We start from the raw sequence: 19,575 nt of genomic DNA, 5'->3' as shown, positions 1-19,575 counted from the left end.
CACTTATGTGCCAGATATGATGCCTAAAATCTGGATTTGTATCCCTTTTCAGAATGGCTCTACAGTCTGTCTTGCAGTGTTATGGAAGCCACGTGAAGAAATATCTGGGCAAGGAGACACTGTTACAGGTATTGGGGGACATCCTCCTTATCTTCTGTTGTGCTGAGGCCAGATTGAGTGGCAGTGAGGCAGAGGGAGAAAAAAGAATACTCTGCAAAGACATTTAGTCAATTTCTTTGGTACCAGGAAAGCTAAAATCCTATCTTGTTGCCCAGTGAGTCTTGGAAAACCCAGATCATGAGACTAAAATGACAAGTTGCTCTTGTAACAAGTGGGAGGGGTGTCCTGACATTTAACAACTAACTTTTCCCTCAATCTGTCGAAATAAGATAATCTCTAAGAAACCAGTTTCCAAAACTCCTAGCCAGCTAAGGAACATCAGCTGTTTAAATTTCATCCTGCTTCATCTTGTTGTGATGATCACTGCACGGGTAATTCTGACTGCCCACACTTTACCGCATGGTTTCTAAACAGAAATGTGTTAAAATGTGAGTTTTCTAACAAAGAATTTCTAAGGAAGATTTGCAGGATGAAGAATTCGATCATCATCAGAAACAACGATTGTTTTTAAAGATGAAATTTACTGTTACAAAGTATTAAATGGCATATAATGGTCTAAAGCAAGCCCAGTATGAACATCAGCAGTGACATTTCTTTTTTTCTATAAGTTTTCAGAGATCTCATTATTCTCAATTAGAAAAAAATAACAAATAGTGACTAGAAACAGATTTTGAATATTGCCTTGCTATTTTTTTCTATCAGAATTATAAATTCCTAGGCTAAGTTTATTTCTTACAGCGAGAAGTATCTACCATGGGCAGGCATTATCTGCGTGAAAAGAAAATAGAAAAGCACATGACATTTCAGATATGGCAGTAAATGCTAATTGTATAAAAATGTTTTTATCTGGGCTGTGAATAATGTACAACAAAAACACTGCTCTGTGGTCACAGTGGGGTTTTATTTTCATCTAGTCTCACCTGCTCTACATATGAAGTGGGGAACAAAAACACAGGGACATGGTGTGGAAGATCGTAACTACTGTATTTGGAACAAAAATATTCAGACATATACATAGAGGCTTTTGGAAGAAATGTATTCATTTAATAGAGATTTCAAAGAAATCAGTTCACAACGATTCTGACATCCTCAAGAAGGAAGCCCAACTTTGCCACTATTTGTCTGTGCCTCCTCGGGTAAGTCAACTACAAACCTAACACGTAATTTCTTCACTTATAAAACGGGAGGAGGGTTAGATGATGTTAAGTTTTGGTCCAACTCTCTTGATAGAACAAGAAGGTCGTGATGAAATTGTGAAATGTGGACAGCTTTATAGTGAGAGGTAGATCTCTGAGTATATTAAGTGGATTCAAAGTGTTTTGACTTTTGCCTTAAAAAAACTATTTGCGTGTGTTTTCCTGCTGGATTAATAACAAGCACAGCTTCTCTGAGGTACTCAGTTTGCTGTCAGTGAAAGTGTAACACAGCTTGTTGACCAGTGTTACGTGGTTTTAAGGAAAATAATGTAGTGGTGATTCTCTGGTATGCATCAGAGTCACCCAAGAGGGCTTGTTAAACTACAGGCTGCTGGACCAACTCCCCAGAGTTTCTGATTCAGTAGGTCTGAGGTCAGTGGGATCAAGAATTTGTGTTTCTATCAAGTTCCTAGGTGATGCTGATGCTCTTGCTACTTGTCTCCATAGAGAACCACTGGAATACAACACTGGAAGGGAGGCAGGTTAGATGGGCATCGAGGTCCTTTGCTTAATTTTAATCAGGAATTCATACATATGTGTGTGTGTGTTAGAAAGCTGAAAGGTTAGCTTGGACTGATCAGTAAATAAGCAAGCAATATAGGAATGATTATTATTGCTACTATTCTTCAAGGCTGGAGGACAGGGAAAACAATTTGGAATTAAATATAAATTTTTACTAAAGTACTGCCGTCAATATTAGCAGGGTATAAAAATGTTAGTATTCCTGTACAAAGGGTCTTGAGATCATAGTTTCAGTAAAAACAAACAAAACAAAACGAAAATGACTCACATTAACACATACAAATGCTCAGTTAACCTTGACTACAAACAAAACTCAGAGACAGGTTTTACTACCTTCTAAATTTAATCTATTTTACATCATATATAAACTACCTCTTCCTGAGTCATTTTAATATAAAAATTACTTTTTATACCTAGGCATTGTCCACGTTCCCTTTGCCAGTTTCATCTTTTATATCCAACCTCCACCATTACCCCCTCAATACCTCCAAAGTCTACCTGTGTGTTTTGCTTTTTTTTTTTTTTTGCACTGAGCATTAAAGGGGATTGTTCTCTATTCCTCACCTGTCAGGTTTACTGCTCCAATTTAATGCAGCAAAAAAGAAAAAGAGAGGCTAAATGTTAGTTGGCCAATGGTAACGAGAGTAACCATGACAACCAAGATTTAACAGCTCAAAATTAGGGACATACACTGACACACATTAGAAAATGATAGCATATCAAAATATTTCAAGGCCTCTAATCAATCATGACGCAAATGGAGGACATGAGAGTACATGGCTAAGCATTTGTGTGTGTATTAATGTCAGATTCACTTTTATTCATCAACCTACAAAACACTACCACAATTAATTATATCCTAGGAAGAGTTTTATGGTAGAGATATTTGATTTTTAAAAAACATGCCATGAGACAACAACTAATGCACTTAATGGGAATATAACATTATCCCACATAAGAAATTTAGTTCATTAAAAACAAGCTTCTGTTAAGAGGTACATCGTTCCTTTAAAATACCTGCAAATTGCACTGCCCTGCAGAAGAATTTGCACAATTGTATAATACACCACAAGGTAAGAAGTGGCAGAGATGAGTTCTTCAAACACATTTTGGCAAGTAAGGTGATTGATTATAAATCTTCTTTTTCAAGTAAAAGCTTAAATACATTGTCAGTGTTGGAAAATATAATACTCATCATTATATCTACAGAGCATAACCCATCTATATAGCTGTGCTAATCCAGAAAAGCAATTTATTACCAGCCACTGACATGCCCCGTATGTTCCTAGTCACAGGCGCACTACTGTACGTGAACACTTCCAGCTCGCTCTCATTGGCACTTTCACCTGTGATGATGATGACTGTTTAACCATGTTCTTTATGCAGAAAGTATAACCTTCACCTAAAAAGAATTCATCATCTAAACAGTCCTCATGTTGCGACAAACTGCAAAATGTTTTGTGAGTTCTCAATCGCAAGAAACAAAGGTACCAGGTCTACCTCATTGCCAAGGAACTATATACCCAGATTGCTACAATATCTTCCCTTAAGGTAATCCAGTCCATAGCTTTTGAAAAGTACAAAGTCCACATTTAAACTGTACAAACACACACCCATACAAAGTGAATAATGAAAATGATATCAGACACACAGGTTCTTTTGATTCTTAAAGTGGTTTAGCTAGTTACGCCAAGTTTTTAAAAATCCTACAGTGTTCCTAACTTGGCTTATTTTTAATCAGTGACGTCATCTGTGAATCCCTTGTAAGAAAACCTATTTCTCTGACAGAGTGAAATACTTTGTGAATTGCCAGTTTTGTACATGAAAAGGCTGTTGAATACTAGGATGAACCACTGCACACGCTCCACGTCATTCCTCTGCCACAGAAACGTCAGCCTTACTGCACATGGGGACATATTTTGTGCAAATATCTATGAGTTTAAATCTTTTGGATTTTAACTTGCAGGCTAAGGATTTCATTACAGCTCTTGCCAGTCAAGATGAAGGTGATAATGAGAGATGGAATAAATAAGAGGAGGGAAGTTTATCTATCACTAAAAATTTGATTATCAGTAGCCCTCTGTGCCATGCACTTGCCTTGGCACAAGGAAATAATACCATGAGGAATAAGACGGAGTCCTTGACCTACAGTTTAGAGGGCACAGAAAGCCATGGAAATGGGCAATGGCAGTAATGTGGTAGGTTCTATGATAAAGATAAGCAGAAAGTGCTTTAGAAGCGTAGAGAAGGGGACCCTAAGGCAGCCTTAACTGCTAAAAGAAAGAGGACACGAGGTGGACACTCAGAAAGGCTTTCATTTAGTAAGTGGATTTTAGCTTCTAAAGCGTGAGTGAGTTTGCTGGGTCAAGACAAGTGCCTGTGGAATGAGTAGGAAGGCACAGCCCGGTGTGGATGCCTATTTCTTCATAGCATCTCAAAATAGTCTGGACTCTAGTTTGTTCCTTGATGATACCATGGAAATGCATGTAGGGCTGATTCAAAAAGAAGATTAGAGTCCACAGGGAGCCACTGTGGGATCTGGGAAAAGGAGAAAAAGGAAAGGTCTACACCTTAGTCACATCTTCCTCATGGTCTTCACACATGAACGTCAGAGGTGGGGATGGAAATTATTTACTCTCTACAGTGTCCACTCACATTAGACTATTACTACTGAAGAATGACAATTTGGTCTAAACCGTGCCTTAGTGCTTTCTAACATCCTAATCCATTTTTTCCCTTTCATAGTATACAACAAATACTTATCCATCTTGAAATGCTTTTCATAGATTTAAAGAATATTTTCTATAGAAATAATCCCTGAACAGTTTTAGAAGTAATGGTTGAAAAGTCTTACAGATGTGCAGGGTAGATGAACATCAAATAACATTCAATTACTTTATGAATTCTTTTTTCTTTGTAGGGGAAGATAGATGAAGGGCAACATGGAGTCATTTAGAAAACATACACATGCACTGAAGGGAAAAATAATACAATGTTAATTCTATTAGTTGACTTTTTAGGTTCTCATATTTAAAAAAGGTCCATTATCTAATCTATGTACTTGTTTTAGAAGTGAAGAAACCAGGGCCTGGAGTGCTAGCATGACTTTCTATCCCCTACAGCCGCTAGTTAAAAGCTGGGACTTGAACTCAGGTTACCTGCTTCCTAATTTATTTTTTTTCTAAACTTTGCTTCATCTTCTCTCTGAAGTGTAAACTGTTAAATCACTGCACATGTATCACAGATACAGTCCAGAATTAAAAAAAAAAAAAAAACTTAGTGCAGGAACATTAGCAAAACCTACCAAACATTTCATTAATACTATTCTGATGGCCCTTTATGACCCTTACAAAGCCTCAGTGATATGTTTTGTTATTGATTATCAATGTATTATGGGTTTTAGCACATTTAAAACAAAGTCAAATGAACAGAATGCAAATGAAAATAACTGCTATTCCATATTACTATAATTAATAGAAGTAAATCTCCTCAACCAACTCAGTGAGATTTATATTTTCATATGGACGAACCATCCACAGCTATAGACCTATTCCTAACAGAGGTAGTCTTGTAAACAGGTGTATATTACCAACAGGATTATCAAGATACTGTGAGTCAGCAGTATTACATACTCATCCCCTAATTAAAGTATTATTTGCATACAGAAAGTAAAATACTTTAATACTGATGATAATCAATTCTGAGTGATTACCAATGACCTGTGTATAAACTGAAAAGCACCTAAAAAGAGAGGTATAGTGTTTGTTATATACTTTTCTTTGCTCAGATTCCAAGCTATTAGAGACACTATTCATTGCCTACAGAAGATTTCCTCTTGAACTGTTTCATGATAATCAGGAAGGACATTGTTGGGTCTACTTGAGTTTCCAGTCAGGAATGTTCTTTACTGCTAAAGCAAGCATTTCTATTTCAGAAATGCTTCATGGGCTTTCAGATGGTTAGCTAAATATACTTAGCATTTGAGTGTGTGCATTTCCCAACAATTGCTTTAGACAATGCTCACATATGCATACACTAAAATGCAACTTAAATAGCCATAATATCTTTAAATATGATGCCTTTTTTGTAGGATTAGGAAACATTAAAAAGTGAGTTGTTATTTTTCAAGCACACGTGGATAAAGAAAACTTAATTACCAAAGTTAGAATCTTATTTCTCCATATTTACGTAACTAGTTTACAAGGCCATGCACATATCTATTAAATGGCATGACTTAATGATAGCCAGATAGATCCTCATGAAATACAACTTTAAAAAAGTAAGCATCTTTTTCATTCTGAGTCATAACAAATGTCATGTGATGTGATCTAGAAACGCAGTTGTCAACAAGCAATTTTCTGCTCTGACCCCACAGCAGGATGTCAACATATAGTCGTTTTCTGTAAAACATATATTTTTTACTTTTTTCTTATTGTATTCTCTTTTGGTAATAAGTGCAGTACATAAGAAGCAAAGGGTACTAGCTCTTGCCTGCCTGGACTCACATGGGATCTTTTACTGTTCTGGGGCATGTGGGAACCTTGAGCTTTCAGGCCTTAGCTCTTACACAAGACACAAGTGATCAAATACAACAGGCTCCTTACCAGACACACTGATAAGATACAGACTGGAAGGGGGTGACTGAACCATCAACTAAGATATTCTGGCCTTCAATCATTTGCTTTTTCAGCCATTGTAGGGAGTGGACAATTGAGTAATGGTAATAATTAGGAAAAATAATGATTATCTTCATTCTTTCTAATTCTGAAAGAGGATAGGTAATTTAATGCACTAGGATTGTAAACTTCTTCAACTTGACTTTTCCTCAGCCCTGGAATGTGATTGGAAAACACCCTCAGAAGAGAGCTAGTCAAAGGAGCAGTGTCTTGAAAAGTACTGTTTTGAATCAAGAGAAGAGCTTAGGGAAAAGAAAAAAAAAAAGATCTATTTGGAGAACAAAGGAATGCAGGTAGGAACAATTAATGTAAACCAATGAAAAGAGTTACAGGAGTAGGAAAAAGAAATAATGAAGATAAGATTGTCAGAGTAAACATGTAAGCAAGAATCAAAATGAAGACATTCTCATCTAATTTTGAAGGTCAAGGTTATGGTGATGGATGGTGGTTTAGTTGCTAAGACGTGTCCAACTCTTGAGACCCCATGGACCATAGCCCACCAGACTCCTGTGTCCATAGGCATTCTCCAGGCAAGAATACTGGAGTGGGTTGTCGTTTCCTTCTCCAGGGGATCTTACTGACACAGGAATCAAACTCAGGTCTCAAAGAGAAATTATCTTGCAGTAGAAGGAAGAGAGTACCTTCACAGTAGCGTTCTAAAAGATGACACACTACAAAGGAAAGCAGGAACACAGATTGAATTGCATGACAATAAAATTTGGATTGGAAGAAAAACTGATATAAAGGAAGGTAATTCAGTCACTTTGAATATTATATTTTTTTAGTTCAGGAAGAAGTTAGAGGAAAAATCATTACTGTGTTTTCTATCCAACTGAGCAGGGACCTAGGGGACAAAATCTTACATGTAATGGAGACAGATATAGGATTGACAAAACAGCACAATAGAAAATATGGGTTAGTGTGGATTATTTGCATCCCACCTGTAGTCAAAGACACTAAGAAGGAAAATGGTACCTTGGATTTCCTCTTGGACACAGATGAGAATTCAATACTGAAGATGTGGAATAAGCATTAGAACAAAAATGGGAAAGGGAAAAAAAGTTCATCTTCTTCCTCTCTTTTCTTTCTTTGATCTTCAATTTTTAGCTACTTTTGCTAAATTTTGAGAAATAGCTACAGAACAAAATCTCAGTACTCGGGCAAGTTTAATAGTATAGTACTGGTATGGAGCAATTAATGATCTAATTTGCTTCGGATTATCTGCTTGCGAATGTAACAACGTCTCAACTGTCATGCAAAGAACTCATACTGTGTAAGCACCTCAGAAGATGGAGACTGGATCTATGCCTGCTGGGCAACAGCGTCTATACCACACACTGAATGAGCTCAGTCCTTATATTTTGTTCTAACACTAATGGATACATTTCTCCCCCCAGTGATTACTGGAAATATTTTTACCAAGATCAACCACATAATGACCATGGAAGGATGATAAAGTCCTTAAAAACAAGGCAGCCCCCAAGACTGCAACAGAGGCGTAGGGCAAACCTACCTTTTATAAAGAAGAATAGCTATGACAATGCAGATGATAAAGACCACTGCGAGCACAGGACCTACAACCCAAATCAAGCCTTCTTCTTCATCTGTGATTGGCTGTGGATCCAAATCCATTGACACAACAGGATCAGAGTAAGGGCTGGTTGCATACATCTTCTGAGGAAAAACAGAGTCTATGTTAGTTATAAAATAATGACTTTCTAGACAGTGTCTTTAGCATTAGAAGAAGCAAAGATTCAAGACATTATGGATTTGATGATAGTAGTTTTAAACTATGTAAAAGGTGGAGGGAAAGGAAGAAAAAAGGTTTTGCAATCTAAATTTCTTTATAAAGTTATTTCATAATGAAATAATTTTTGCTAGTATTCATTTTCATAGATACCTTTTCACTGGGATCTATATATTGGAATAGCAAACGATCTTATGAAGTGTAAGTACCAGTAAATTAACCAATCACAAAATATTCAATGAGCAACTTACATTGTGCCAATGTATTACATACAATATGAAAAATAAAAATATATAGTTCCAACTCAAGATATAATCACTCAGTAAATACTTATATAGCAAAATATAAGTATTTCATTAAATATTATATTATGAAATATATATTATACATTATATACTATATATAATATTTATATGTGCAGTCTTAAGTATTGCACATTAAAGTCTAAAACGTCAAAAGAAAAGTTCAGTGATCAAATTATATAGATGAAAGATATATGCAAGTGATAATATGGCTTTCTAGAACATAAAATTTTGAGGACTTAAAAGGATTTAGCAGTTTCTATATAATTTTATTACAGTACTGCTCAGAGGTTGATATGATTAGTCCCAATAGAAAACTGATACAGAGAAAAGAAAACCTTATACACTGCTGAGGGGAATGTAAATTGGCACAGCTCTTATAGAAAGTAGTTCTTGGTTCCTCCAAACGTTAAAAATAAAACTACCATATAACCCAGCAATCCCACTCCTAGGTTTATATCTAAAGAAAATGAAATCACTGTCTCAAAGAGAGATCTGCATACTTGTGTTCTCTGCAATACACTCACAATATCTAACACATGGAAGCAACTTAAAAGTTTCTTTTGGATGAATGGACAAATAAAATGTGATTATATATACACAGATATACATATGTACACAATGGGATATTATTTGGCCATCAAAAGGAGAAAATCCTGCCAAGATCTTCAATGACAGGGATGAATCTGCAGGGTATTATGTTAAGTACAATAAGCCAGACAGAGAAATACACATTACAATATGAGTTCTGAGGATCTACTGTGCAGCAAGGTGACTATAGTAAAGAACACAGTATCATATACCTAAAAGTTACTGAGAGTAGATCTTAAACTTTCTCACCATACACACAAGGGAGTTACTTATCTTGATCTTGGTGATCATTCACAGTGTGTATATATAAATCCATATATCAAATCATCACAGTGTACATTTTAAATATGTACCACTATATTTGGCAATTAGTCCTCAGTACCATTGGAAAGATTTATGCAAAAAAATTACTTGGTGAAGGAAGGGACTGAATATACATAAATTCTGCTTCTCTAATATCTAGTTTTGTTCTGTCCTATTTTAGATTATCTTAGAAGAAAATTCTCTTGATTCTGCCCCTCTTTAAAATACTGTCTTTTCCAATAGAGACCAGTCCACAGTCATGAGCTGCCCCACATATTAAGAATAATCTAACAGCTCGTACAGCTCAAAAAGAAACGATCCAGCAATCCCACTGCTGGGCATACATACTGAGGAAACCAGAAGGGAAAGAGACACGTGTACCCCAATGTTCATCGCAGCACTGTTTATAATAGCCAGGACATGGAAGCAACCTAGATGTCCATCAGCAGATGAATGGATAAGAAAGCAGTGGTACATATACACAATGGAGTATTACTCAGCCATTACAAAGAATACATTTGAATCAGTTCTAATGAGGTGGATGAAACTGGAGCCTATTATACAGAGTGAAGTAAGCCAGAAGGAAAAACATAAATACAGTATACTAACGCATGTATATGGAATTTAGAAAGATGGTAACGATAACCCTGTGTACGAGACAGCAAAAGAGACACTGATGTATAGAACAGTCTTATGGACTCTGTGGGAGAGGGAGAGGGTGGGAAGATTTGGGAGAATGGCATTGAAACATGTGAAATGTCATGTATGAAACGAGATGCCAGTCCAGGTTCAGTGCACGATGCTGGATGCTTGGGGCTGGTGCGCTGGGAAGGCCCAGGGGGATGGTATGGGGAGGTTGGGAGGGAGGAGGGTTCAGGATGGGGAGCATGTGATTTTTTTTTTAAAAAATAAATCAAAGAAAAAAAAAAAAAAAAGAAACAACCCAATAAACAAATGGGCAGAAGACCTAAATAGACATTTCTCCAAAGAAGACATACAGATGACCAACAGGCACGTGAAAGGATGCTCAACATCACTAATTATTGGAGAAATGCAAGTCAAAACTACAATGAGCTATCACCTCACACTGATCGGAATGGCCATCATCAAAAAAATCTACAAATAATAAATGCTGGAAAGGGTGTGGAAAAGGGGAACCCTCTTACACTGTTGGTGGGAATGTGGATTGGAGTAGTCACTATGGAAAACAGTAAGGTGGTTCCATAGAAAACTAAAAATAGAATTACTATATGATCCAGCAGTCCCACTTCTTCATATTCAGAAAAAAACTATTTCAAAAAGACACATGCACCCCAGTGTCCACAGCAGCACTATTCACAATAGCCAAAACATGGAAACAAACAGCCTAATGTCCATCAACAGACGAATGGGTACAGAAGAAATGGTACATGTATAATGGAATATTTGGTTCAGTCGTTCAGTCGTGTCCGACTGTCTGTGACCCCGTGAATCACAGCATGCCAGGCCTCCCTGTCCATCACAAACTCCCAGAGTTCACCCAAATTCATGTCCATCGAGTTGGTGATGCCATCCAGCCATCTCACTCAGCCATAAAAAGGAAGGTGCTAAGTCACTTCAGTCGTGTCCGACTCTTTACAACCCCATGGACTGTAGCCCACCAGGCTCCTCTGTCCATGGGATCTGCCAGGCAAGAATACTGGAGTGGGGTGCCATGCCCTCCTCCAGAAAAAGGAATGAAACAGTGCCATTTTCAGCAACATAGAGGGACCTAGAGATTATTATACTAAGTGAAATAAGTCCGACAAAGTGTTACCATATGATAACACTTACATGGGGAACCCAAAATATGACACAAATCAATCTATCTTTGAAGCAGAAATGGATTCACAGACACAGAGAACAGATTTGTGTTACCAAGGGGAGGAGAGGAGGGTTGGATGGGGAGTTTGGGGTTAGTAGAGGCAAACTATTACATTTAGAATGGATAGACAATAAGGTCTTACTGTATATAGCCGGGAACTATATTCAATCTCCTGGGATAAACCAAAATGAAACAATGTACATATATATGTTTATGTATATACATATATACACGCTCACAACTGCCATTGCAAGAGACGCAGGGTCAATTCTGGGTTGGGAAGATGCCCTGGAGAAGGAGATGGCAACCTACTCCAGAAATCCCATGGACAGAGGAGCCTGGCAGGCTACAGTCCATGGGATCACAAAGGGTTAGACATGACTCAGCAACTAATCAACAACTCTCTCTCTCTCTATATATATATATATATACACATATATATGTATATATATATTATGTAACTGAGGTACTAGCTGTACAGCAGAAATTAATACAACATTGTAAATCAACTATTATTTCAATTAAAAAGAAAACCTGTTTCTCCTCTTCTCACTCGAGCACCACCATAGATCCTATTTTCTCATTTGCTAATCTCACCTTATACAGTTCTTACACATCCAGACACCTTTTCCAGATTAGCCACAGTTGACCAAGCCTTTTTAAAAAACTTTTTCCTTTCTGACTGACAAGGGATTAACTTCCAAATTAAACAGTTTATACAGCTTGATATCAAAGAAACAAACAACCCAATTAAAAAAGGGCAGAAGATTCAAATAGACATTTCCCCAAAGAAGACATACAGATGGCGAAGTGGCACATGAAAAAAAATGCTCAACAGTGCTAATTATTAGAGACAAATCTTAACTAGAATGAGGTATCCACCTCAAACCAATCAGAATGGCCATCACCAAAAAGTCTACAAATAAACAAACACTCCTGTACTGGTCAGTGAGCACGTCAACTGCAGCCAGTGGAGAACAGAACTGTGGAGGGGCCTTAAAAAACTGAGAATAGAACTACCATATAACACAGTGACCCTACTCTAAGACATTTATCCAGAGAAAAGTATAATTCAAAAAATTACATACATGGCAATGTCTACTGCAGCACTATTTACGATAGCCAAGACATGTGAGTAACTTAAACGTTGCTGGATAAATTAATAAAGAATACATATATACACACGTCAACATATTACTCATGCATAAAAAAGATCAAAATAATGCCATTTGCAGCAAAATGGCTGGACCTAGAGATTATACTGATCGAAGAAAGTTGGAAAGAGAAAGACAAATATCATAACACTCCATATGTGGAAGCTAATTAAAAAAAAATTATACAAATGACCCTATTTAGAAAACAGAAATAGACTCACAGGCATAGAAAAAAACCTACGGTTACCAAAGGGGAAAGAAGCAGGAGACGGATAAATTAGTTAGGGACTACTGTATATAAAATAGATAACCAACAAAGACTGGGAACTCTACTCAATATCTTGTGGTAATCTACAAGGGAAAATAATCTGAACTGGAATAGATACGTGTAGGTATGTACAACAGAATCACTTTGCTATACAACTGAAACTAACACATTGTAAATTAGCTATTCTAGAATTAAAAAAAATAAAAACGCTCTCTTTTGGTTCTAATTCTATACTCAACAGATCCTTCCTGATCTTTCCAACTGACTATGTCTTGTTAACTGTTTCTGAATCCATCTTATGAGCCAGTATTCTTAAATTCTATTCTCTGCCATCTCTTTTTCACTCCTGTGTAGCAAGGTGACCCTAAGCTTTAACTTCCAACCACCATGTAGATCACTTCCCCATTAATGGTCCTGAACTTAGTAACTCTGCTAAGTCCCACCTTCATTTCCAAATTCAATTCCTAGAGATCCCTAAATCTATCCTCAAATTAAGAACTTCGGGTTATTTTTCTGCTTTCCAGATACACCCTCCTTTTGACTTGCTAATTTCTCTTTCCTCTCAACATCTAGGAATGAAAACTTAATGATTTTATCTGATCAGTTCCCTCCAGTCTCAACCCTCAGGTTGTCCTTCCATTGGCACAGTACCACTTTTCTCATTACCTCATTCATGTTCACCCAAACCATACCAAGTTCTTTCCATTAGAAGTCTCTACTGCTACTAGAGCTGTTATGCTAAACTGCAGCTGTAAAACCTTCAGGAGGCTCTCTGGTGATTCCTAAATAAAAATCAGATATCTTAGCATTAGTCTTAAGGGCCTCCACAATTTTTTTTTTTTTTAACTTTACCACATATAACATCAGTTCAGTTCACTTCAGTCATTCAGTCGTGTCTGACTCTCTGTGACCCCATGAACCGCAGCACACTAGGCCTCCCTGTCCATCACCAACTCCCAGAGTTTACCCAAACTCATGTCCATTCAGTTGGTGATGCCATCCAATCATCTCACCCTCTGTCGTCCCCTTCTCTTCCTGCCCTCAATCTTTCCCAGCATCAGGGTCCTTTCAATTGAGTCAGCTCTTTGCATCAGGTGGCCAAAGTACTGGAGTTTCAGCTTCAGCATCAGTCCTTCCAATGAACACCCAGGACTGATCTCCCTCAGGATGGACTGGTTGGATCTCCTTGCAGTCCAAGGGACTCTCAAGAGTCTTCTCCAACACCACAGTTCAAAAGCATCAATTCTTCGATGCTCAGCTTTCTTCACAGTCCAACTCTCGCACCCATACATAACTACTGGAAAAACCATAGCCTTGACTAGACAGACCTTTGTTGGCAAAGTAAAGTCTCTGCCTTTTAATATGCTATCTAGGTTGGTAATGACTTTCCTTCCAAGGTGTAAGCATCTTTTAATTTCATGGCTGCAATCACCATCTGCAGTGATTTTGGAGCCCCCAAAAATAAAGTCAGCCACTCTTTCCCCATCTATTTGCCATAAAGTGATGGGACCAGATGCCATGATCTTAGTTTTCTGAATGTGGAGCTTTAAGCCAGCTTTTTCACTATCCTCTTTCACTTTCATCAAGAGGCTCTTTAGTTCTTCCTCACTTTCTGCCATAAGGGTGGTATCATCTGCATATCTGAGGTTATTGATATTTCTCCCCCCAATCTTGATTCCAGCGTGTGTTTCATCCAGCCCAGAGTTTCTCATGATGCAGCATTTCTCTGCATATAAGTTGAATAAGCAGGGTGACAATATACAGCCTTGACGTACTCCTTTTCCTATTTGGAACCAGTCTGTTCCATGTCCAGTTCTCACTGTTGCTTCCTGACCTGCATACAAGCTTCTCAAGAGGCAGGTCAGGTGGTATGGTATTCCCATCCCTTTCAGAATTTTCCACAGTTTATTGTGATCCACAGTCAAAGGTTTTGGCATAGTCAATAAAGCAGAAATAGATGTTTTTCTGGAACTCTCTTGCTTTAACATATTCTATAAAAATAGACGTCTTGCTACTACTACCAAAATGCTCTATTTTCTCTTTGCTGTCTCCAGTTCCATAACATTTAGCTCCTGAAATTCAACTCATCTTCAACACCTCATTTAAATTTTGTCTCCGTTGAAGCTCTCTCTCCTTAACTGGAAATAATCAGTCATTTCACAAAACATAAGTAAAGTAATTTTAACAATTTGATGTAGTCCTATTTGTTTTTTAATGGTAGTGGTCAAACTCTATTGTGTTTTGATCTGTGTATATGCATTATTTTCTTTAATGAAACTATAAACTCCTTGAAGGTACAGATTTAGATATAATTTTTGTTTGTATGCTTAAAGCAGCCAGTACAGAACTTTTGCATTTAGTGGGTTCCCAGAAAATCTTTGTTGAATAAAATCCTCATTTTTGTCAAATGACTGACATTATTAAAACATGAGACAGTGTACTTATTTTTCCACGATCAGTAAATATACCTATTTTCAGTCTGCATTTTTAAAAAAGTAGGGCATATTTTCTGAATTTAAGTAGGACAAGCTCAGCAGTCATTCTGGAGAATACATGCCCACTAAATGCATATATGCTAGTCTCCTTTCCCATTTTCCTCAATATGTCCAAGAAAAAGATTGACTTGACTTTCAGATTTTCCATTGGCCTCAAAAGATTAAAAACTCAATATATTCCAAACCTTCTTAGAAATAGATAAAAAAGGAAAGATATGTACAGTATAAGGATTTATACAAAGGACTTGGCAAATACATTCTATATCCAAGAAACATGATTTTTTATATAATTGTTTTGCTTTAAATTTTCCCCTATTTTGTAGGTCACATTCAAACTATTTGGGAGACTGAAGTAAGCAAAACTCTGTGATGTGAACTTCTCTACCAAGAGCCTTTGAGATAATAATCTTGATTAGTCAAGACAGAAATCTAACCAGAGATTTTTCCCAAAGTGCATCGATTTCCAACCCAAATCAGGAAACAAGAGACATGTGAAAATTAAAAGAAAAATGTAAAATTATACCAATCGTATGAAAAACAGATTTGTTCAGTATGTGGGGGTAATGGAAAAGGCTAAATGTTAGTCATTCTAAACCAGTCCTTTGATCCTCTTAATGAGGCAGTTAACTGGGGGACAGCTCACGTCACTGGTGGGAAGGTAGATATTTTCTGTATCCAAATTACCATCCCATCCTTTCATCACTTATGGAAATCTGGAGTTTACAAAAGACTGTATCACTACAAGAACATTATATTAGTTGAATGCAAGTCTCTTCTAATAAATGCTGACATGAAAACATAGAAAACAAAGGAAATACTGTTAGTTTTGAAAGTGATGTAGAAAAAGATGATGAAGAAAGGGGCAATTTAGACAACTTATATTAGGAAAGAAATGCTAATTATAAAATTTATTCATATGGTGATAATTTCCAATACTAGTAGAAACATTTGGGAGACATTAGAAACAAGAGTCTCTGACAGTGCATGATCTGGTGAACTTCCTTTTCACTGGAGTCTCTGATCTACCTCAATGCTCTGAACTTGCTTTAGGAAATGTCCTAGAGCTATTTAAAGAAAATTTCTTTTAAATATCTAAAAATAATTTTAAAAAAGAATATGATTCCAGCATCCCATGCCCTTGATGCTATGACTGAAAACCTTCAACTAGAAAGAGAAAGCGTATCCGTACATTAAAATTCCAGGAAGCCTGTCACTTTGTTTTCAAGTGACACCCTGTGTACAAAGGTAAACCAGGCAGAAAGGCTGCCTTTGTGTTTTGATTTTCCACGAGGGAATTCCTTCAGTCATTTGAAGAGAAGCCCCACTGTATATGCTAATACCTGATGTGGAGAAATCTTTGATATATCTTAGACTTCCTACAGAGGGCAAGGGCCTGGCTCTACCTAATTGCCATACCTGTCAGTTTTAGGCCCCCAAAGAAGATACAGTTTAGAATATATACATTAAATGTTAATGTGACCAGCCACTTCAAAATCTACCTCCCTCGCATCTACATTCTTGCCCTCTCTCTCCGTCGTTTTAACACTCAAAGCAACTGAAGCACAAAACAAGGTAAGAGCAAGATGAATTACATAAAAGAAGACAACTCCTTATTTAGAGCACCTTGGGAATCCTCTATTTTATTGAATTATTTTCTAACTTCCTTGGCTTTTCACTGATAAAGTCACTGGTAAATTGCTATAATTTAAGATACAGGCTATGCTTGCCTTTTCCTAGAAAGAACTTCCCTTGAATCTGGGCAGAAAGCACCATGGGCCCATTGGCCGTTCTAGGAGAATAAAATACATACGATCACCACTCCCCTCTTAGTGGATCTTTTCAAATACTTGGAAATATACTATGTTTAATCTCAGAGTTTGTTAGTTCCAATTGTAATCACACAGGCTAAGGTCTATTAGGTATTTTGCAACAACATACCTAGTTTTAAATACACACACACACACACACACACACACATATTTGAGAACAGTCAGTTTAAGAGGATAAGCAATGAGAAAAGAGATGAGCAATGATAGCTGTCACCTTTCTATCCAGACGTGTGTCACATTAAGATTCCTATAAAAGGCATCCAAATTGAAAAGGAAGAAGTAAAACTGTCACTATATTAGATGATATTATAGTATATATAGAAAACCCTCATGTCTCAACTAAAAATATTATTAGTAGTAAATGAATTCAATAAATTTGCAGGATACAAAATTAATATACAGAAATTTGTTGCTCTTCTATATACAAATAATGAACTATCAGAGAAAGCAAGAAAACAATCCTGTTTAAAACTGCATCAGAAAGAATATAAAACCTAGGAATAAACTTAACCAAGGAGGTGAAGGACCTATACTCTGAAGACCTATACTATAAAACACTGATGAAAGAATTTGAAAATGATAAAAAGAATTGGGATGATGTCACATGTCCTAGGATTGGAAGAACTAATATTATAAAATGTCCAAACTACTGAAGGTAATCCACAGACTTAATGCAAACCCTATCAAATTACCCACGGCATTTTTCACAGATCCAAAACCAAATAACCCTAAAATTTATATGAAACGACAAAAGATTCTGAAAAGCCAAAATGATATTGAGAAAAAAAAAAAAGAACAAAGCTAGATGAATCATGCTCCTTGACTTCAGACTACATTATAAAGCTGTAGTAATCAAAATCTCATGGTATTGGCAGAAAAACAGACTAATAGATCAATGGAAAAGAAAACAGACTTGAGAAATAAGTCCATGCACCTGTGGTAAACTATTTTACCACAGAGGTGAGAATATATAATGGAGAAAAGATAGTCTTTTCAATAAGTAGTGCTGGGACAGCTGCTGCTGCTGCTGCTAAGTCGCTTCAGTCGTGTCCGACTCTGTGTGACCCCATAGACGGCAGCCCACCAGGCTCCCCGGTCCCTGGGATTCTCCAGGCAAGAACACTGGAGTGGGGTGCCATTGCCTTCTCCAATGCATGAAAGTGAAAAATGAAAGTGAAGTCGCTCAGTCGTGTCCGACTCTGAGCGACCCCATGGACTGCAGCCCACCAGGCTCCTCTATCCATAGGATTTTCCAGGAAAGCTAGACAATTACATATAAATGAATGAGATTAGAACATTCCCTCACTTATTCCCTCCCTTACTGTATCCAAAATAATCTTAAAATTGATTAAGGACCTAAATGTAAGACCTGAAACCAGAAAACTCCTAGAAGAGAATATAGGCAGGAAATACACAAATCATATCTTTTTTTTAATCTCTTAAGGCCAAAGAAATAAAAAAGGAAAAAAAGGACCTAATTAAACTTTGCACAGCAAAGACATCCATCAACAAAACAAGATAACCTACTGAAAGAGAGAAAAATATTTGCAAATGACAAGACTGCTAACTACTTAGTATCCAAAATATAGGGCTTCCCTGGTAAAGAATTTGCCTGCAATGTGGGAGACCTGGGTTTGATCCCTGCGTAGGGAAGATTCCCTGGAGAAGAGAATGGCAACCCACTCCAGTATTCTTGCCTGGAGAATTCCATGTACAGAGGAGCCTGGCAGGCTACAGTCCATGGGATTGCAAAAAGCTGGACAGGACTGAACGACTTTTACCTCACCTCACCTTATCCAAAATATAAACAGCTCATACAACTCAGTATTAAAAAAAAAAAAAAGATAATCATGTTAAAAATGAGCAGAATACCTAAATAGACACGGTTTTGAAAGAAGACATACAGACAACAGTCACATGAAGGGATGCTCAACATCTCTAATCATTACAGGTGAATGAGTCAAGAAAATATGATCTACATATATACACATATGTGTGTGTGTGTGTATATATGTATATATACACACATACATAAATATATATATATATATATATATAATGGAATATTACTCAGTCATAAAAAATGAATCCATTTTAAACAACATGGATGACCCTAGGAAGAATCATGCTTAGTGAAATAAGTCAGAAAGGAAAAGACAAATACCATATGATATCACTTACATGAAGATTCTAAAATAGTAAAACAAGTTAATGAAACAAAACAGAAACAGACTCACAGATATAAAGAACAGACTAGGGGTTACCAGTGGAGAGTGAGAAGGCACTTGCGGCAAGATGGGGGTCTTGGATTAAGAGATACAGATGCCATAAGAAGAAAAAACAAACAAGAAACAAACAGCACCATGCACTATTGATCTGGACTTCATAAACTAGAAAGCCACTAAATGTCCTGTGATTAGAGACACAGCGTTATTTGTAATGAAATCACAATCAGATTACTCAGCAACATTCAAAGAGTAGACAGCCTGTTACTACATTTAAGTTACATCTCACGAGAAACAATTAGGA

General features: G+C 36.9%; 1 protein-coding gene and 1 long non-coding RNA gene across 8 annotated transcripts in view; one reads left to right on the top strand and one right to left on the bottom strand.

The window, feature by feature from the left end:
* LOC147366908 (uncharacterized) overlaps positions 1-8,382 on the top strand; it is a 1,139,839-nt gene extending 1,131,457 nt beyond the window's left edge. Inside the window, exons 18-21 of the long non-coding RNA XR_015169575.1 lie at positions 53-128; positions 1,035-1,256; positions 6,668-6,807; positions 7,912-8,382. This is a non-coding gene — a long non-coding RNA (uncharacterized LOC147366908). The remainder of the gene's footprint in view (positions 1-52; positions 129-1,034; positions 1,257-6,667; positions 6,808-7,911) is intronic.
* PTPRD (protein tyrosine phosphatase receptor type D) overlaps positions 1-19,575 on the bottom strand; it is a 2,533,682-nt gene that overhangs the window by 140,034 nt on the left and 2,374,073 nt on the right. For all 7 annotated transcript variants that reach the window (XM_086415146.1, XM_086415152.1, XM_086415147.1 and 4 more), the window contains one exon: positions 8,028-8,188. In XM_086415146.1, the coding sequence (XP_086271272.1) occupies positions 8,028-8,188 (161 nt within the window). The remainder of the gene's footprint in view (positions 1-8,027; positions 8,189-19,575) is intronic.

The sequence above is a fragment of the Bos grunniens genome, chromosome 8 (genome assembly GCF_055505025.1).
Source record: "Bos grunniens cultivar Pamir isolate PY7600 chromosome 8, Bosgru_T2T1.0, whole genome shotgun sequence".
Taxonomy (NCBI): Eukaryota; Metazoa; Chordata; class Mammalia; order Artiodactyla; family Bovidae; genus Bos; species Bos grunniens.
Note: the sequence above shows the minus strand (reverse complement) of the source record. Positions and strands in the feature narration are given on the sequence as shown.